We start from the raw sequence: 21366 nt of genomic DNA, 5'->3' as shown, positions 1-21366 counted from the left end.
AGATAGATAGATAGATAAGGGCCTGGCACTTGGTACGTGCTGAATAAATGCTTGCTGAGTGGATGGATGGATGGATGGACAAATGGATGGATACATGAATGGGGAGCCTGGTGAAATCAATCAGGCTGGCGAATTGGAGCAGGGGAATGAGAATGGGATGGAGGAGATGGGTCAGAGGCCCTGGTAGACCCCAACCCCTCTCATCCCTGGCAGCTGGAGCTCATCGGACACAGCATCTTTGATTTCATTCACCCCTGTGACCAAGAGGAGCTTCAGGACGCCCTGACCCCCCAACAGAGTGAGTTCCCCGGAAGCCTCTGTCCCCACCATACAGAGGAGGAAGCTGAGGCCCCACCCCTCCCTCAGCATATCCCCTCCTCCTCTGGAACACCAGACAAAGACAAGTAGGAAGAGGAGAGATGGCCCTGCCCTGGGGGGTCTGACGGGACACAGCCCTGCCCTGGGGGGTCTGAGGGGACACATACTACCCCTGGGGGACCCTCTCTGGTTCCAGGTCCCAATTGTTGGGATGGAGCTGGGGAGGCCTGAGCAGCCAGGGTGCCGGAGGGCACTGGGCCTGTGTGCAGCTGCTTGTGACCTCCCCCCTGCCCCTGGGCCCCCCTAGCCCTGTCCAGGAAGAAGGTGGAGGCCCCCACGGAGCGGTGCTTCTCCTTGCGCATGAAGAGTACGCTCACCAGCCGCGGGCGCACCCTCAACCTCAAGGCGGCCACCTGGAAGGTGCGTGGGGCCGGGCTGGAGGAGGGCGAGGATGCTGGGGCTGCCAAGGCTGCTGGGGCTGGGTGTGAGCCCTGAAAGATCTCTAAGGGTGCTGGAGTACAGGTGTCTCCTGGCCTGGGGACTGTGTGGGCCTCACTCAGGTCAGGTCTAGTGGGTCCTCAGTGCATCGAGGAGCATGGGTGTCTGTGGAGTTGGGACCTGGGGCTCCTGTAAACTCTCTTAGGAGGGGTTCCTAGGGGCCTGGGGCTGGGGATCCTCAGCCCCTTTGAACCTGGAGTCTTCATGGGGTTGGAATCTCAGCTCCCTGATGGGCCCACAGGACGCATCTTTCAGCCTCATGGGTGGTCTCAGGGCCGGAGGCAGCACTGCCTTGTCCCCCCTTCTCGGCCCCCAGGTGCTGCATTGCTCTGGACATATGAGGGCCTACAAGCCTCCTGCACAGACTTCTCCAGCTGGGAGCCCCGACTCAGAGCCCCCACTGCAGTGCCTGGTGCTCATCTGCGAAGTCATTCCCCACCCAGGCAGCCTGGAGCCCCCGCTGGGCCGGGGGGCCTTCCTCAGCCGCCACAGCCTGGACATGAAGTTCACCTACTGTGACGACAGGTGGGCAGGGGCCCCCTCTTCCCTCTGCCCAAGTTCAAGTGTGCTGTTTCCCTCCCCACCTCCACACCCCTACATTTCTTTCTCTCCTCTGTCTCTCTCACTTCATCCATCTTTCTCTCTGTGTGTGCCTGCCTGTCTCTGAATTTTCTGCGTGTCTCTTATATCTTTTCTTTTTTCATAAAAATGCCGTCTTGCCATTTGCCCAGACTGCTCTCAAACTCCTGGGCTCAAGCCATCCTCCTGCCTTGGCCTCCCAAAGTGCTGGGATTATAGGCGTGAGCCACCGCACCCGGCCTCCTTTTACCTTTCGTTCTCTCTCTCTCTTTCTCTTAGGGTCTGTCTCTCTTTGTCCCTTTTCTTAAATGAGTCAATTTGTGTCAGGCAGTTAGTATGGTGCCCAGCACACAGGAAGCACTCGATAAATTGTCATTAGGCCAGGCCCAGTGGCTCACACCTGCAATACCAGCACTTAGGGAGGCCAATATGGGAGAATTGCTTGAGATCAGGAGTTCAAGACCAGCTTGGACAACATAGGGAGACCCCGTCTCTACAAAAAAACTAGCCAGGCGGGGCTGGGCACGGTGGCTTATGCCTGTAATCCCAGCACTTTGGGAGGCCAAGGTGGGTGGATTATCTGAGGTCAGGAGTTCAAGACCAGCCTGGCCAACATGATGAAACCTCGTCTCTACTAAAAATACAAAAATTAGCTGGGTGTGGTGGTGCATGCCTGTAATCCCAGATACTCAGGAGGCTGAGACAGGAGAATCGCTTGAGCCCGGGAGGCGGAGGTTACAGTGAGCTGAGATTGCTCCATTGCACTCCAGCCTGGGTAACAGAACAAGACTCTGTCTCAAAAAAAAAAAAAAAAAAAATTAAACAGGCGGTGGCACATGCCTTTGGTCCCAGCTACACAGGAGGCTGAGGTGGGAGGAATACTTGAGCCCAGGAGGTTGAGGCTGCAGTTAGCCATGATTGCACCATTGCACTCCAGCCTGGGCAACAGAATGAGATGCTGTCTCTAAAAAAAAATAATAAATAAAATAAAATGTTATTATTTGTTCGCCCTCTATCCTTCCTTTCATCTCTTTTTCTGTCCCCCTCTCTTCCTTCTGTCTTATCCTTCGCCCTGGTGTCATGTGTAGGAATGGTGACTCTGGATTCAGCCTGCTTGGGTGTCAGTCTTGGCTGTGTATCTTTAGCCAAATGACTTCAACTCTCTGTGCCACGATTTCCTCACCTATCCTGTGGAATCACATCAGAACCTGCCTTGTACGGTCATTCTGAGCAGCTCAGTGAGTTTCCCAGTGCAAAGCACAAGTGTCTGATTTTTAAATCATTATCATCATCATTACTTTGTTGTTGTTGAGATGGAGTCTTGCTCTGTCGCCCAGGCTGGAGTGCAGTGGCAGGATCTTGGCACACTGCAACGTCCGCCTCCTGGGTTCAAGTGATTCTCCTCCCTCAGCCTCCGGAGTAGCTGCGATCACAGGCGCCTGCCATCATGCCTGGCTACTTTTGTATTTTTAGTAGAGGTGAGGTTTTACCATTTAGGCCAGGCTGGTCTTGAACTCCTGACCTCCGGTGATCCGCCCACCTCGGCCTCCCACAGTGCTGGGATTACAGGCGTGAGCCCCTGCACCTGGCCTATTATACTCATTACTCTTTATTTATTTTCATTCTTCTCTTTCTTTTTGTGTTTTTTTCTTCCCCTCTCTTCCTCTCCTATGTCATGCATGTTGTCTCTTTTTCTCTCTTTTCTTAACTCTTCTTCTCGTCTCCATGTATTAGTTCCCTATTGCTGCTATAATATATTACCACAAACTCAGTGGCTCCAAACAACACAAACTCACTGTCTCACCATTCTGGAGGTCAGAAATTTGAAATTAGGCCAGGTGTGGTGGCTCACGCCTGTAATCCCAGCACTTTGGGAGATCAAGGCGGGAGGATGGCTTGGGGCCAGGAGTTCCAGATCAGCCTGGACAGCATACTGAGACCCCATCTTAAAGAAGGAAAAATAAAGTAGTAATGAGTCTTACGGGCAAGATTAAGGCTGTGTTCCTTCTAGAGGCTCCAGAAAAGAATCTGTTTCCATGCCTTTTCTAGCTCCTAGAGCTGGGCCCACCTGCATCCATCTCCCCATCTCAAGACTAAGGCAGGCCGGGTGAGGTGGCTGACGCCTGTAATCTCATCTCTTTGGGAGGCTAAGGCAGGAAGATTGAGCCCAGGAGTTCAAGACCAGACTAGGCAACATAGTGAGACCCCCATTTCTAAAAAAAAAAAAATATATAAAAAGTAGCCAGGCAGGGCACACACCAGCTACTCAGGAGGCTGTCAGAAGGATTGCTTGAGCCTGGGAGGTCAAGTCTGTGGTGAGCCATGACTGCACCACTGCACTCTAGCCTGGGTGACAGAACGAGAGCCTGCCTCAGAAAACAAACAACAGCCAGGTGCAGTGGCTCACGCCTGTAATCCCAGCACTTTGGGAGGCGGAGGCAGGTGGATCATGAGGTCAGGAGATCGAGACCATCCTGGCTAACATGGTGAAACCCCGTCTCTACTAAAAAAAAACCAAAAACATTAGCCAGGCGTGGTGGCGGGCGCCTGTAGTCCCAGCTACTAGGGTGGCTGAGGCAGGAGAAAGGTGTGAACCCCAGAGCTGGAGCTTAAAGTGAGCCGAGATCACGCCACTACACTCCAGCTTGGGTGACAGGGCGAGACTCCGATAAAAAAAAAAAAAAACTTCTAATGTCATCATATCTGCAAAGTCCCTTTTGCCATGTAAGATACCATATCTGGCCGGGTGCGGTGGCTCACGCCTGTAATCCCAGCACTTTGGGAGGCCGAGGTGGGCGGATCACGAGGTCAGGAGATTGAGACCATCCTGGCTAACACGGTGAAACACCGTTGCTACTAAAAAAAATAGAAAAAAATTAGCCGGGCGTGGTGACGGGCGCCTGTAGTCCCAGCTACTCGGGAGGCTGAGGCAGGAGAATGACCTGAACCCGGGAGGCGGAGGTTGCAGTGAGCCAAGATCACGCCACTGCACTCCAGCCTGGGTGACAGAGCCAAAATCTGTCTCAAAAAAAAAAAAAAAAAAAGATACCATATCTGCAGATTCTGGGAATTAGGATGTGGACATCTTTGGGGGTCATTAGGTCATTATTCAACCCACCACACTCCTCTTATTCTGTTTCTTACTCCTTTTCTCTGGGTTACAATCCTGTCTCTTGATGTCTTACTGGCTTTGTTCCTGTGTCTTCTGCTGCCACTTCCCTCTACCTACCCTCCCTCTCAGCTGGTAGCATACTGACCAGACCCTGCTCTGCCCCACCCCCAGGATTGCAGAAGTGGCCGGCTACAGTCCCGATGACCTGATTGGCTGTTCCGCCTACGAGTACATCCACGCATTGGACTCCGATGCGGTCAGCAAGAGCATCCACACCTGTATGTATCCCATTTCCCCAGGCGTGGAGCCAGCTGCCGCATGGCCCCCAGCCAGCACCAGGACCCCCAAGTTCTCCACACCCCAGGATGCACTCCCTCCCTACCTCAACACCGGCTCCCTGCTCCCCAAGCCCCAGGGAACCGTCTCCTTCCTTACCCCCTCATACCCAGCCCCCAGATATTTCTCTCCTCAGTTGCCCCCTTGGTGGCTCTGACCCCTCCCGATCCCCCTCCTCAGTGCTGAGCAAGGGCCAGGCAGTAACAGGGCAGTATCGCTTCCTGGCCCGGAACGGTGGCTACCTGTGGACCCAGACCCAGGCCACAGTGGTGTCAGGGGGACGGGGCCCCCAGTCGGAGAGTATCATCTGTGTCCATTTTTTAATCAGGTAAGCAGGAGGAGGGGTTGGAGTGGCTGTGTGTGGGCCTGATTGGCACATGTGGACAGGTGTATGTGTGTGTGTGTGCATATGAGCATGTACGTGTATCACGTATAAGTGTATGTGAGGGAGTGTGCACATGTACACATATGAGGAATGTGTGTCACCATGTAAATGCCAGTGTGTGTGTCTGCATGGACACAGGTGTGTGTATGGGTGTGTACTGTTAATTTTTATTATTTTATTTATTTATTTATTTATTTATTTATTGCATGAACCTCTGCTTAAGTGAACCATTAATTCAAATTAGAAAGGGCTGTTTGGCCTGGCATGGTGGCTCATGCCTGTAATCCTAGCACTTTGGGAGGCTGAGGCAGGCGGATTGCCTGAGCTCAGGAGTTCGAGACCAACCTGGGCAACGTGACGAAACACTGTCTTTTACCAGTAATACCAGAAATTAGCCAGGCATGGTGATACATGCCTGTAATCCCAACTACTCGGGAGGCTGAGGCACGAGAATCGTTTGAACCCAGGAAGTGGAGGTTGCAGTGAGCCGAGATTGCGTCAGTGCAGTCTGACCTCAGCAACAGAGTTAAACTCTGTCTCAAACAAACAAACAGAAGGCCTCTCTATTCAAGTTAAAATAAGAAATGTAACAGAATCATGGGGTCTTTTTTGCTTTTTAAAATTTGATGTGTGGCTCACTCCTGTAATCCCAGAACTTTGGGAGGCCAAGGGAGGAGGATTGCTAGAGCCTTGGGGTTCAAGACCAGCCTGGGCAAAGTGGTTAGGACCCATTCTCAAAAAAAAAACAAAAAACCTGAAAACAAACCAAAAAAAAACACACACATATAAGAAGATACATATGTGGTTTGCATATGGTAAATTCTCTTTATGATACACAGTTCTGTGAATTTTTGACACATGCATGCAATTGTGTAACCACTATCACAATCCAGCTTTGACCAATTAGTGTGATTGTAATAGTGGTTACACAATTACCACGATTTTTTTTTTTTTTTTTTTTTTTTGAGACAGAGTTTTACTCTTGTCACTCAGGCCGTAGAGCACTGGCACCATCTTGGCTCAGTTCAACCTCTGCCTGCCGGGTTCAAGCAATTCTCCTGCTTCAGCCTCCCAAGTAGCTGGAATTACAGGCATGCAACAACACGCCCAGCTAACTTTTATATTTTTAATAGAGAAGGAGTTTCACCAGGTTGGCCAGGCTGGTCTCGAACTCCTGACCTCAGGTGATCCACCCGCCTCAGCCTCCTAAAGTGCTGGGATTACAGGTGTGAGCCACCGCACCTGGCCCATGTTGTGGTTTATATCAGTAGTTCCTTTGTAAATAGTGAATAGCATTCCATGGTGTGAATGAAGCACAGTTTTTTTATCCGTTCACCAGTTGGAAGACATCGGGCTGTTTCCAAGTTTGGGTGATTACAAAAAACCAGCTACTGTAAACATTCTCATACAAGATTTTATGAGATCACATGTTTTCATTTCTGTTGGGCAAACAGCTAGGATTAGAATGGATGGGTTATATAGTAAGTGTGTATTTAATTTAAGAAACTGCCATGGCTGGGTGCAGTGACTCACACCTGTAATCCCAGCCCTTTGGGAAGCCAAGGAAGGAGGATTGTTAGAGCCTCAGAGGTGAAGACCAGCCTGGGCAAAGTGGTTAAGACCCAATCTCAAAAAAAAAAAAAAAAACCTGAAAACAAGCAAACAACAACAACAACAAAAAACACACAAAAAGTTATATGGTTTTCATATAGTAAATTCTTTTTATGGTACACAGTTCTATGAATTTTGACACATGCATGCAATTGTGTAACCACTATCACAATCCAGCTGTTGACCAATTAGTGTGATTGTAATAGTGATTACACAATTACCACAATTTTTTTTTTTTTTGAGACAGAGTTTTGCCCTTGTCACTCAGGCTGGAGTGCACTGGCATGATCTCGGCTCACTTCAACCTCCGCCTCCTGGGTTCAAGCAATTCTCCTGCTTCAGCCTCCTGAGTAGCTGGGATTATAGGTGCCCGCCATCAAGCCCAGCTAATTTTTGTATTTTTAGTAGAGGCGGGGTTTCACCATGTTGGCTAGGCTGGTCTTGAACTCCTGACCTCAGGTGATCCACCCGCCTCAGCCTCCCAAAGTGCTGGGATTACAGGCATGAGCCACCACATCCGGCCATTAGCACGATTTTTTACACAAAAACATTCTCTTGTAGTAAACCCCTGCCACACTCCCATGTCCCTGGCAACCGCTGTCCTCAGAACCCAGAGTTTTTTGCTTTTTCCACAGGGTCACATACAGGGAATCGTACAGTATGTAGCCTTTTGGGCCTGGCTCGTACTTAGCATGATATATTTAAAATTCCTCCTTGTTGTGGTTTTTCTTTCTTGTTTTGTTTTGTTTTTTTGAGACAGAGTCTCATTCTGTTGCCCAGGAGTGCACTGGTGCAATCTTGGCTCACTGCAGCCTCTGCCTTCTAGGTTCGAGTGATTCTCCTGCCTCAGCCTCCCGAGTAGCTGGGATTATAGGCATGCACCAACACGCCTAGCTAATTTTTATATTTTTAATAGAGAAGGAGTTTCACCAGGTTGGCCAGGCTGGTCTCGAACTCCTGACCTCAGGTGATCCACCCGCCTCAGCCTCCTAAAGTGCTGGGATTACAGGCGTGAGCCACCGCACCTGGCCCATGTTGTGGTTTATATCAGTAGTTCCTTTGTAAATAGTGAATAGCATTCCATGGTGTGAATGAAGCACAGTTTTTTTATCCGTTCACCAGTTGGAAGACGTTGGGCTATTTCCAAGTTTGGATGATTACAAAAAACCAGCTACTGTAAACATTCTCATACAAGATTTTATGAGATCATATGTTTTCATTTCTCTTGGGTAAACAGCTAGGATTGGAATGGATGGGTTATATAGTAAGTGTGTATTTAATTTAAGAAACTGCCATGGCTGGCCACAGTGGCTCACTCCTGTAATCCCAGCACTTCGGGAGGCTGAGGAGGGTGGATCAGTTGAGGCCATGAGTTTGAGACCAGCCTGGCCAACATGGCAAAACACTGTCTCCATTAAAAATACAAAAATTAGCCAGGTGTGGTGGCATATGCTTGTAACCCCAGTTGCTTGGGAGGCCAAGACACGAGAATCACTTTAACCCAGGAGGCGGAGGTTGCAGTGAGCTGAGATCAGACCACTGCACTCTAGCCTGGGTGACAGAGTGAGATTCTGTCTCAAAAAATAAAAGAAAGAAACAGCCAGGGCAGAGTGTGATGGCTCGTGCCTGTAATCCCAGCACTTTGGGAGGCCAAGGTGGGTGGATCACCTGAGATCAGGAGTTCAGGACCAGCCTGGTCAACATGGTGAAACCCCATCTCTACTAAAAATACAAAAATTGGCTGGGTGTGGTGGTGCATGCCTGTAGTGCCAACTACTCAGGAGGCTGAGGCAGAAGAATCACTTGAACCTGGGAGGCAGAGGTTGCAGTGAGCCGAGATCATGCCACTGTACTCCAGCCTGGGCAACAGAGGGAGACTCCATTTCCAAAAAAAGAAAAAAAAGAAACAGCCAAACTGTTTTCCAAAGTGGCTGTATCATTTTGCATTCCCATCAGCAATGTATGAGGGTTCCAGTTGCTCCACATCTGTGCCAGCATTTCGTATTGTCTGGGTGTTTGGGTTTGGTGTTACTTTTAGTCATTCTAATAGATGTGTCGTGGGAAAATCACGATGGGGCTTTTTTCTCCATCATGTGTCATAGAAGCTTTTCAGCATTTAGGAATGCAGAGGTATCCATGACAACATTGTGAGGCAGAGTTAAAATTACAGCTTTTCGGTCGGGCGCAGTGAGTGGCTCACGCCTATAATCCCAGCACTTTGGGAGGCCGAGGTGGACAGATGACTTGAGGTTGGGAGTTCAAGACCAGCCTGACCAACATGGTGAAACCCCATCTCTACTAAAAATACAAAAATTACCCAGGCGTGGTGGCGCATGCCTGTAATCTGAGCCACTTGGGAGGCTGAGGCAGGAGAATCACTGGAACCCGGGAGGCGGAGGTTGCAATGAGCGGAGATGAGACCACCGCACTCCAGTCTGGGCAACAGAGCAAGACTCCATCTCAAAAAAAAAAGAAAGAAAAGAAAAAATAATTACGGCTTTTCTTTGAAGGTTATCCTATAGGACATGCACCAGTTTCTAAAGCCTTAGGGGTTTTTCTAGATCTGGAGGAATGTTCTGAAATACAAATCAACATATATATATGTATACAAATTTTTTTGAGATAAAGTCTTGCTTTGTCATACAGGCTGGAGTGCATGACTGAACCTCCCAGGTAGGTGGGACTATAGGCATGCACTACCATGCCTGACTAATTTTTTTTGTATTTTTTGTAGAAATGGAGTTTCATGATGTTGCCCAGGCTGGTCTTAAGCTCCTGAGTTCAAGCAACCCACCCGCCTCAGCTTCCCAAAGTGCTGGGATTACAGGTGTGAGCCCTGGCACCCAGCCTATAACTTTTTTTTTAAATAGGGATGGGGTCCCACTGTGTTATTCAGGCTGGTCTCAAACTTCTGAGCTCAAGTGATCCTCCCACCTCAGCCTCCTAAAGCGCTGCAATACGGATGTGAAACCACCATGCCAGGCCTCCAAATCAACTTATGCCTCATGTCTCTGCCCTTCTCAGAGCCCTTCTGAGGCTCCCCAGCATCCTTAGGAGAAAGGCCAAGGGCATTGGCATGGCTCACCAGGCCCTGTGAAGCTCCTGCCTCCCTCCCCTTCTCACTCACCCTCCAAACCTTAGGGCCTTTGCGCAGGCTGTTCCTCCAGCCCAGAATGCTCTCCTCTCTTCCCTCCTCCTTTTTCTCCTGAGTCATGCCTGCTCATCCTTCCAGTCTCAGCTCAGACATCACTTCTGGAGACCCTCTTTCCTGAGCCCCTACATGAGCTCAGGTGCCCCCCACCCCCATTTTCTTTCCTGGTATCCTGTACTTTTGCACCAGAGCACTTAAAACCATTTGTAATTACCCTATTAACTTGTGTACTCAGCCAGGCCTTCTTTGATTGCCCTCTTTTAAATTGCCAAGTCCCTGTAATCCCAGCACTTTGGGAGGCCGAGACGGGCGGATCACGAGGTCAGGAGATCGAGACCATCCTGGCTAACATGGTGAAACCCCGTCTCTACTAAAAATACAAAAAACTAGCCGGGCGCGGTGGCGGGTGCCTGTAGTCCCAGCTACTCGGGAGGCTGAGGCAGGAGAATGGCGTAAACCCGGGAGGCGGAGCTTGCAGTGAGCTGAGATCCGGCCACTGCACTCCAGTCTGGGCGACAGAGCGAGACTCTGCCTCAAAAAATAAAAATAAATAAATAAAATAAATTGCCAAGTCCCACCACTACTTTATTTTCTCCGTAGTACTTACCACTCTCTTTCTTTGAGACAGAGTCTCATTCTGTTGCCCAGGCTGGAGTGCAGTGGCACGTCAGCTCACTGCAACCTTTGCCTCCCGGGTTCAAGTGATTCTCCTGTCTCAACGTTCCAAGTAAGGATTACAAGCACCCACCACCACACCTGGCAAATGTTTGTGTTTTTAGTAGAGATGGGGTTTCACCATGTTGGCCAGGCTGCTCTCAAATTCCTGAGCTCAAGTCATCCGCCCACCTCAGCCTCCCAAAGTGCTGGGATTATGGGCGTGAGCCACTGCGCCCGGCCCTCCCTAGTATTACTACTATCTAACCCAATGTTGTCCAATAAAAGCATGATGCCAGCCACGTATGTCATTTTGAATTTTCTAGTAGCCACCTTGAAAGGTAAACAGAATGCTGGGTGTGATAACTCACACCTGTAATCCCAACACTTTGGGAGGCCAAGGCCAGGAGTTTGAGACTAGCCTTGGCAACATAGGGAGACCCCATCTCTACAGGTAATTTAAAAATTAGCCCAACATGGTGGCATGTGCCTGTAGTCCCAGCTACTCAGGAAGCTGAGGCAGGAGGATCACCTGAGCCTGGGAGATTGAGGCTGCAGGGAGCTGAGATTGCACCACTGCTCCAGCCTGAGTGACAGACTGAGATCCTATCTCAAAAAAAAAGTAAACAGAAGCAGGTGAAATTAATTTTATTTATTATTTATTTATTTATTTATTTTGAGGCGGAGTCTCGCTCTGTCGCCTAGGCTGGAGAGCAGTGGCACGATCTCGGCTCACTGCAAGCTCTGCCTCCCAGGTTCACGACATTCTCCTGCCTTAGCCTCCTGAGTAGCTGGGACTACAGATGTGCACCACCATGCCCAGCTAATTTTTTTTTTGTATTTTTAGTAGAGATGGGGTTTCACCATGTTAGCCAGGATGGTCTTGATCTCCTGACCTCGTGATCCGTCCACCTTGGCCTCCCAAAGTGCTGGGATTACAGGTGTGAGCACTGTGCCCAGCCAATTTTATTTTTTTAAATTTCATTTTATTTATTTATTTATTTGGAGTCTCACTCTGTCATCCAGGCTGGAGTGCAGTGGTGTGATCTCGGCTCACTGCAACCTCCACCTCTGGGGTTCCAGTGATTCTCCTGCCTCAGCCTCCTGAGTAGCTGGGATTACAGGCGCCCGCCACCATGCCCGGCTAATTTTTGTATTTTTAGTAGAGATAGGGTTTCACCATGTGGGCCAGGCTGATCTTAAACTCCTGACCTCAGGTGATCCACCCGCCTCAGCCTCCCAAAGTGCTGGGATTACAGGCGTGAGCCACCGTGCCCGGCTTAATTTTAATAATATATTTTATTTTCATATTCAAGATCACACCACTGCGTAAGTAGCAGAGCTGAGATTTGAACCCAGGCCACTGACTACAGAGTCCTTGCTATGAACCACTACACAGTAGTGCTTGACGAGGAGATGTTTGTGGAATGATGAATGAGTAAACTGAATGTGTCACATGTGCACATATTGGAGCCCAAGTGTATGGAACGTGTGAGCATAGCTGTCCCTGTATGCACTCAGGTGTATGTGAGCACTCCTGTTTGTGCCTGCGTGTACCGAGTGTGTGTACGAGTTCGATTGTGTGTGCTTGTGTCTTTCAGGGGAATAAGGGTGGCTTTGATCCAGTCTAAATTAGGATGTTTCCAGCCCAGGGAGGGTTTAACGAGGGTGGGGAGAGGTCACAGCTTCTCAAGGAGGAGCTGGTGGGAAAACCATGCCCACCTGCATCCTGTCCTGAAGTGGGTTATGCAGATGAGATGCAAATGAGGGCCTGATCCTCAGCCCCACCCAACTCTCCAAAAGCCAACTTGCCCAGCGAGCATTTAGATTGTCTCTGCAGCCACAGACTGTGTGAAGGGAGGTGGCAGGGACATAAGGATGTATTTATAAACCTGTTCCCTTGAATATGAAAAATATCTATGAATAGAAACAGCATAAATAAAACTTATTCATAAAAATTACAGCCCTATGAATTCTTCCTATTTGTTAATGTAATGAAGACTATGTTAAAAATATATTTTTTCATCAATACCTTTCTAAGAATATGTTTATAAGTTAAAATCTATAAAGATAATATTTAGGTATTCTGAAGCCTTTTGCTCACCCCTCTCTTTGCCCCTGGGCGTCCCCTGTCTGTTCCTAGGTCTCTTCCCACTTCTGTCTTTCGGTGCTGCCCTACCCGCTTCCCTCAGTCTTCCTCCTCTCTGCCCAGGCTGTGCTAAATGCCAGCTCTTTTTTCTGCCTTTCCTTTTACAGAAGGAGCTTGGGAAGGGACAAACTTAACTTTCTTTTTAAAATGTTGTCAGAATAGGCTGGGCGCAGTGGCTCATGCCTGTAATCCTAGCACTTTGGGAGGCTGAGGCAGGTGGATCACCTGAGGTCAGGAGTTCAAGACCAGCCTGGCCAACATGGTGAAACCCCGTCTCTACTAAAAGTACAAAAATTAGCCAGGTATAGGGGCGTCCACCTGTAATCCCAGCTACTCGGAAGGCTGAGGCAGGAGAATCACTTGAACCTGGGAGGCAGAGGTTGCAGTGAGCCAAGATTGTGCCACTGCACTCCAGCCTGGGCAACAGAGTGAGACCTTGTCTTAAAAAAAGAAAAAGAAAAAGAAAAAAAAAATTGCTGTCAGAATAAAAAGCAGTCAACAAAAAATCAAACCCTTATAGGAGACAAATAAATGTGGGCAATTATCTTCTGTGAAATGCCCTCCAAGCCCCTGGGCGCCATTGCCTTCTGTAATAGGACATCACCTGAACAGGCTACCTGGGCTGGAGCCAAGGACCCTCACTGACTCTCACCTCCCTTTCTGTCTTGTACCCCAGCCGGGTGGAAGAGACCGGAGTGGTGCTGTCCCTGGAGCAAACGGAGCGACACTCTCGCAGACCCATTCAGCGGGGCGCCCCCTCTCAGAAGGACACCCCTAACTCTGGGAACAGCCTTGGTATGGGGCAGGGCTGGGGCTGGGAGGGGTTGTGTCCCCAGGGCCCTTGGGAGAAAGCCCAAGCACCTTAACATGGCTCACCAGGCCCTGTGGGACCTGCCTCCTGCCTCCCTTCCCTGCGCACTCTGCCTCCAAACCACACAGCCTCCTAAGAGCCCTTGGAACACTCCAGCCTCGTGCCTCAGGGCCTTTGCACATGCAGTTTCCCAGAATGCTCTTCTATCTCCTGTCCTCCCTCCCCTCCTGTGGCTATGGCATGGTTGCTTCAGTCTCTTGCTGGCCTCTGCTCTAAATCCTGCTGTGGCTCCACATTGTCCCCATGCTTCTACCTCTTCCCTATTCTGGCTTTGCCACTCTTTGGCTTCCAGTAATCTCGATCCTTCTAAGTCTAGCTCCTTTCTCCCTCTTCCTTCACTCTCCTGCCATTGTGGATGAGCCTCCCTCCCAGTTTGTCCTTCAAGACCTCACCTTCTCCCAGCTGTTGCTGGCCACCCATGCTCCTGGGTGTGGGGTGGGATTGCTGATATAATATCCTTTCCTTTTCTGGCTCAGAGCTGGCTCTGGGCCTTGTCTTAACCTCTGGGGACCTTACAGCCTCCTTGAGGACTTGGGGCCAGTCTTTATTCCTAAGGTGCAAGCTCCCCAGAGCTGAATGGAATGGCCAAATGCTGATCTGAGCCACCAATCCCCTCCCCTCGGAGTTTTCAGAGCCTCACCACAATCTGGCCACTAAAGTTCACACCTGGGGGCTGGGTGCAGTGGTTTATGCCCGCAATCCCAGCACGTTGGGAGGCCGAGGCGGGCAGATCACTTGAGGTCAGGAGTTTGAGATCAGCCTGGCCAACATGGTGAAACCCTGTCTCTACAAAAAGTACAAAACTTAGCTGGGCATGATGGCAGGCACCTGTAATCCCAGCTACTCCAGAGACTGAGGCACAGAATCGCTTGAACCCAGGAGGCGGAGGCTGCAGTGAACTGAGATTATGCCACTGCACTCCAGCCTGGGCAACAGAGCAAGACTCCATCTCAAAAATAAAAATAAAGTTTACACCTGGCCCAGCAGGGGTCCTCCAGGCCCCTTCCTTACTCCTACACTAAGAACAGTGGCCATCCTGACTTGCTGATGTCAACTGTGTTCCCGGGTGGTGTGGAGGGCTCTGGCCCTCGGCCTTTGGTCACCAGCCCGTGTCCTCCCCATCTCCATGTGTCCTGCAGACGCCCCTGGCCCCCGGATCCTCGCCTTCCTGCACCCCCCTTCCCTGAGCGAGGCTGCCCTGGCTGCTGACCCCCGCCGTTTCTGCAGCCCTGACCTCCGTCACCTCCTGGGACCCATCCTGGATGGGGCTTCGGTAGCCGCCACTCCCAGCACCCCACTGGCCACACGGCATCCCCAAAGTCCTCTTTCGGTAAGCCATCCCACCCACATGAGCCCTCAGCATCCAAGGCTCCGTCCCTCAGGTGGTCTTGGCCTGTGGCTTAAACCTGACTGTTCTCTGGGCCTCAGCTTCTCCATCTGTGTAGTGGGGAGGTTGGGTTGAGATGGGGTTGAGGTTCCTTTAAGACGCAGATCCAGATTCTTCAATTGTTAGAATTCCAGAGTCTGGCTCTTTTAGGGAAAAACTCTCTCAAGCTATGTTTTTCCTCTGCTCTCCTGATAATGCAACAGTCGTCAACACAGAAGATTTCTGTGACCAAATGTGGGCAGTTTTTCCCACACACCAAGCAGCGAACACCAGCTGGGTGTCCTCCAATTCAATTCCGGCACCATCTACCTGGAGATAGTGTCAGATCTCACAGGTTGGCCCTCAGTCCCCAAGACTGCTCCCTGCTCTTCAGATACCAGTCACAAGTCTGGGCCTCCAGAATTTCTTTTTTATTTTTCTTTTTTATTTTTGAGATGGAGTTTTATTCTGTGCCCCAGGCTGGAGTGCAGTGGTACAATCTCGGCTCACTGCAACCTCCACCTCCGAGGTTCAAACAATTCTCTTGCCTCAGCCTCCCAAGTAGCTGAGATTACAGGTGTCTGCCACCACACCCGGTTAATTTTTTGTATTTTTGGTAGAGACAGGGTTTCACCATGTTGGCCAGGCTGGTCTCAAACTCCTGACCTCAAGTGGTCTTCCGGCCTTGGCCTCCCAAAATGCTGGGATTACAGGTGTGGGCCACCGCACCTGGCTCTTTGGGTTTGATTAATTCGCTGGAACAGCTCACAGTAATCAGGATAACACTTATTTAGGTTTACTGGTTCATTGTCAAGGATATTGCATGGGATACAGATGAAGGGATACATTAAGTGAGGTATGGGGGAATGCAGGGTCTCAGAGCTTCCATGCCATCCCTGGGCACCACCCTCCAGAAACCTCCATGGGTCAGCTATCTGGAAGCCCCTCAAACCCAGTCCTCTTGGGTTTTTATGGAAGCTTCATGATGTCAGCATTCTTTCCCCCAGGGTATCGGGCAGGACCCTCTCTGGGTACAGTTTTATGACTCACAATCAGAAAGGCGGGGGAAGATTAGAGACCTGCCTTGGGGCAGGTGAAAGGAGGGCAGAAGGCTAGAGAGGTTCTGTTTCATGAGGCCTAACACACCCAACGTTCTAACAAAAGACTGTTTGAACTGTTTTATTAGACTGTTCTAATAAAGAACTGTTCTAACAAAAGACAAGGGCCATGGGAGTTTGACCCAGGAACCGTGCACAAAAATCATGTATATATATAAATATATATTTTATATTAAAAATAAATATATAAACATATTTATATATGCAAATATACTTATTTATATATGCAAATATATTTATTTGTAAATATCTGCATATAAGTATATTTATATTTACACATATTTGCATATATGTATATATTTACATGTGTGTTGATGTATTTGCATATATGTAAATATATTTACATGAATGTAAATATATTTTTATATATTTGTGTGTGTGTGTGTGTGTGTGTGTGTGTGTGTGTATATATATATAAATAAAATAACACCATAGGCCCTGTATTAGTCCATCTTCATGCTGCTGCTAAAGACATACCCAAGACTGAGTAATTTATAAACAGAAAAAGGTTTAATGGACTCACAGTTCCACATGACTGGGGAGGCCTCACAATCATGGTGGAAGGTGAAAGGTACATCTTACATGGCAGCAGGCAAGAGAGAATGAAACCAAGTGAAAGGGGTTCCCCTTATAAAACCATCAGATCTCATGAGACTTATTCACTATCACGAGAACAGTATGGGGGAGACTGCCCCCATGATTCAGTTATCGCCGACCAGGTCCCTCCCACAGTGTGTGGCAATTACGGGAGCTACAGTTCAAGATGAGATTTGGGTGGAGACGCAGCCAAACCATATCAGGCCCCTAACCTGGGTTGTTTGGAACTGGCACAGATGACCTTCCTCCCACTCCAGCTTATGACTAAGCATCCAGTTCTCTGAACTTTGACCTCAAAGAGTCAAAATGTCTAATGTCCTGATTTATACAGACCTGGATTCAATCCTAAATCTGCCATTTATCAGCGGCGTTACCCTGGCTGGGCAGGCAAGTTCTTGAGGCCTTAATTTCTTCACCTATAAAAGAAAGATAATAACATGTCACCACATCATTGCTTATTCTGAGCATTAAATGAGAGTATTCATGAGAAGCACTCAGTAGGGGCCTGGCACCTATTGGTGCTCAACAGATCATACCTGTTACTATCACTATTTGTTGTGAAAATAGTCAGACCTTTGACCTCAGTGAGTCTATATTATCCAGTGTTGACTGTCTTCATCCCCACTCTTCACCCCAAGAAAATATCTTCTCTCCAGAGAAATACAGACTGTGACCTTTGACCTCATCCTTTACTCCTGAGACAGCTGAACTCGCCATTGTTTCCCCCACTAACTCCAGGCTCCAAGACCTTTAACACCAGAGGATTTGTTTGAAAATCTTGGCCTCAGGCTGGGTACGGTGGCTCACACCTGTAATCTCAGTACTTAGGGAGGCCAAGGTGGGGAGATCATCTGAGGTCAGGAGTTCAAAACCAGCCTGACTGACATGGTGAAACCCTGTCTCTACTAAAAATACAAAAATTAGCCATGTGTGGTGGTGGACGCCTGTAATCCCAGCTACTTGGGAGGCTAAGGCAGGAGAATCACTTGAATCCGGGAGGTGGAGGTTGCAGTGAGCCAAGACCATGCCATTGCACTCCAACCTGGGTGACAGAGTAAGACTCCCTCTCAAAAAAAAAAAAAAAGTCTTCGGATTTTTTTTTTTTTTTGCGACAGAGTCTCACTCTGTCACCCAGGCTGGAGTGTGGTGGGCACAGTCATAGCTCGCTGCAGCTCCGCTTCCCAGGCTCAAGCCATTCTCCTGCTCAGCCTCCCTAGTAGCTAGGACCACAGATGTGCCACCACGCCACTATTTTTGTACTTTTAGTAAGACGGGTTTCACTAGTTGGGCCAAGCCAGTCTTCGAACTCCCTGATCTCAAGTGCCACCCACCTTGGCCTCCCAAAGTCCTGGGAATTACAGGTGTGGAGCCACTGAGCCTGGCAGGCCTCAGGGGGGGGGGGATCCCTTCTTTTTTTCTTTTTTATTTTTTTTTTTGGATGGAAGTCTCGCTTCTGTCACCCAGGCTGGGAGTGCTGTGGGCCGGTCTCAAGCTCACTGCAAGCTCCGCCTCCCGGGTTCACCGCCATTCTCCTGCCTAGCCTCCTGGGTAGCTGGGCTACAGGCGCCCACGCACTCGCCCCGCTAGTTTTTTTTTGTTAGTTTTTAGTAGAGACGGTTTCACCGTGTTAGCCAGGATGGTCCTCGATCTCCTGACCTCATGATCCGCCCGTCTCGGCCTCCCAAAGTGCTGGGATTACAGGCTTGAGCCACCGCGCCCGGCCAGGCTCTGATCCTTCTAACTGGAACTTCCATGTTTGCTTTGTCGATCTACATACACTCCGGCATTCTGACTTTTGAATACCCAGGCTCAAAACTCATCTGCATTTTCCGTTGGACCCCCTTTGTCCCCAGATGCCTGGCATTTGATCCCCACTTCTACCTTTGAGCTGCAGACAGTCTTCCTGTTGACACCTCCCAGGCTCAAGATTTCCTGAAGTCCCTACTCCATCTCTCCACAGGCTGATCTCCCAGATGAACTACCTGTGGGAACAGAGAAGGTGCACAGACTCTTCACCTCCGGGAAAGACACTGAGGCAGTGGAGACAGATTTAGATATAGCTCAGGTAAGGGCTGGCGTGGAAGGAGTAATCCTTAGCCCTGCATTCTGGGGATTCACATATGTGGCTTTAGAGAAGGTTAGTGGGATGGCTAAAGGAATGAGTGGATAGATGGATGGATGGATGGATGGATGGACCGTTGTATTCATTAGGTGGATGATGGTGGATGAATGGATGAGGTTTAGGCAGATATTCTAACGGATGGATTGATGGGTGGATGGGTGGGTGGGTGGATGAATGTTTGGGTGGATATTTTGATAGCTGGATGAAAAATGGATGGGTGATATTTGGATGGATGATTTATTGAGTGCATAGATAAACCGACAGCAGCATGATGTATTAGTTATTATTGCTGTGTAACAAATTGCTGGCCGGGCGCGGTGGCTCAAGCCTGTAATCCCAGCACTTTGGGAGGCCGAGACGGGCGGATCACGAGGTCAGGAGATCGAGACCATCCTGGCTAACACGGTGAAACTCCGTCTCTACTTAAAAACTACAAAAAAAACAAAAAAAACAAAAAAAACTAGCCGGGCGAAGTGGTGGCGCCCGTAGTCCCAGCTACCCGGGAGGCTGAGGCAGGAGAATGGCGTGAACCCAGGAGGCGGAGCTTGCAGTGAGCTGAGATCCGGCCACAGCACTCCAGCCTGGGTGACAGAGCGGGACTCCGTCTCAAAAAAAAAAAAAAAAAAAAAAAAAACAAAAAACAAAAAACAAAAAAACAACAACAAATTGCCTAAAAACTTAACACCTTAAAACAACAACTATTTATTATGTCACATGGTGACTGGGTATCAGAAATTCAGAAGCAACTTAGCTGCTGGTTTTTGCTCAGAGTCTCTCATGAGGCTGAAGTCAAACTCTCAGGGCTACAGTCATCTGGGGTTAGAAGGTTTTCTTCCAAGCTCACACACATGAGGTGGCTGGCAGGCCTGAGTCCCTCACTTTGCTTTGGCTGGAGGCCTCAGTTCCTCATCACATGAACCTCTACATAGACTCCTTAAGTGTCCTCACAACGCGGCAATTGGCTTCCCTAAGGCAAGCAATCCAATAAAGAGAGAAAGAGACAAATGGGGAAGCAGAGAGACAGAAAGAACAAGTCCCAGACTGAAGACACAGTCTTTCATAGCCTAATCTCAGAAGTGACAAACCATCACTTCTGCCATATTGTTTTGGTCATATAGATCAATCCTGTACACTGTGGGAGGCAACAACACAAGAGTGTGAACATCAAGAGGCAGGGATCATTGGGAACTTCCAATGATTGATGTCTCTCTCTCATGCAAAATACACTCACCCACCTCTCAAGGGCCCCCAAAGTCTCCCAAAGTTTCTTCCTATTACAGCATCAGCTTGAAGTCCAGACTCTGATCATCAGAATCTGGTCTGGGTGCTGGGGAAACTCCTTGAGTATAGTTCCTCTCAACATTTTGGCTTGTGGACTAATGGAGATGAGTCATCTGTCACCCACATACTCAATATGTAGTGGTGAGACAGGAATAGACATTACTATTCAAAAAGGACGGGGAAGAGGAGCATGCATATGTCCCTGGTCCATAGCAGTTTTGAAATCCATGTGGGCAAATATCAGAAGTTCTTTCATTAGGACTTAAAAAAAAAATTGGGGGCCAGGCACGGTGGCTCACGCCTGTAATCCCAGGACTTTGGGAGGTTGAGGCAGGCAATTCACGAGGTCAGGAGATCAAGACCATCCTGGCCAACATGGTGAAACCCTGTCTCTACCAAAAATAAAAATAAAAACAAAATTAGCTGGGCATGCTGGCACATGCCTATAATCCCAGCTACTCGGGAGGCTGAGGCAGGAGAATCACTTGAACCAGGGAGGCAGAGGTTGCAGTGAGCCGAGATTGTGCCACTGCACTCCAGCCTGATGATAGAGCAAGACTCTTGTCTCAAAAAAAGAAAAAAAAAAAAATTATAAAAATAGAGACAGGGTCTCACTATATTGCCCAGGCTCGTCTTGAACTCCTGGGCTCAAGTGATCCTTTCACCCTGGCCTCCTAAAGTGCTGGGATTACAGGTGTGAGCCACTGTGCCTGGCCCGAGGGTGCTCTTCATTGCTCAGAGACCACCTTTTTCTATTTTTTTTGTTTGAAACGGAGTCTCACTCTGTCACCCAAGCTGGAATACAGTGGCTTAATCTTGGCTCACTACAACTTCCGCCTCCCAACTTCAAGTGACCCTCTGGCCTCAGCCTCCCGAGTAGCTGGGACTACAGGTGCCCACCACCATGCCCGGCTAATTTTCTTTTTTATTTTATTTTATTTTTTTTTGAGACGGAGTCTCGCTCTGTTGCCCAGGCTGGAGTGCAGTGGCCAGATCTCAACTCACTGCAAGCTCCGCCTCCCGGGTTCACGCCATTCTCCTGCCTCAGCCTCCCGAGTAGCTGGGACTACAGGCGCCCGCCACCTCACCCGGCTAGTTTTTTGTATTTTTTAGTAGAGACGGGGTTTCACCGTGTTAGCCAGGATGGTCTCGATCTCCTGACTTCGTGATCCGCCCGTCTGGGCCTCCCAAAGTGCTGGGATTACAGGCTTGAGCCAC

The 21366-nt window shown here is 49.2% G+C and overlaps 1 protein-coding gene across 6 annotated transcripts in view; it reads left to right on the top strand.

The window, feature by feature from the left end:
* Positions 1–21366, top strand: part of HIF3A (hypoxia inducible factor 3 subunit alpha) — a 51333-nt gene that overhangs the window by 10976 nt on the left and 18991 nt on the right. For all 6 annotated transcript variants that reach the window (XM_017874327.1, XM_017874328.1, XM_017874324.1 and 3 more), the window contains 8 exons: positions 214–298; positions 626–738; positions 1133–1341; positions 4679–4785; positions 5024–5171; positions 13470–13588; positions 14804–14994; positions 18706–18810. In XM_017874327.1, the coding sequence (XP_017729816.1) occupies positions 214–298; positions 626–738; positions 1133–1341; positions 4679–4785; positions 5024–5171; positions 13470–13588; positions 14804–14994; positions 18706–18810 (1077 nt within the window). The remainder of the gene's footprint in view (positions 1–213; positions 299–625; positions 739–1132; positions 1342–4678; positions 4786–5023; positions 5172–13469; positions 13589–14803; positions 14995–18705; positions 18811–21366) is intronic.

The sequence above is a fragment of the Rhinopithecus bieti genome, unplaced genomic scaffold, assembly GCF_001698545.2.
Source record: "Rhinopithecus bieti isolate Rb0 unplaced genomic scaffold, ASM169854v2 scaffold_7888, whole genome shotgun sequence".
Lineage (NCBI taxonomy): Eukaryota > Metazoa > Chordata > Mammalia > Primates > Cercopithecidae > Rhinopithecus > Rhinopithecus bieti.
This window is presented reverse-complemented; position numbering and strand designations above follow the sequence as displayed.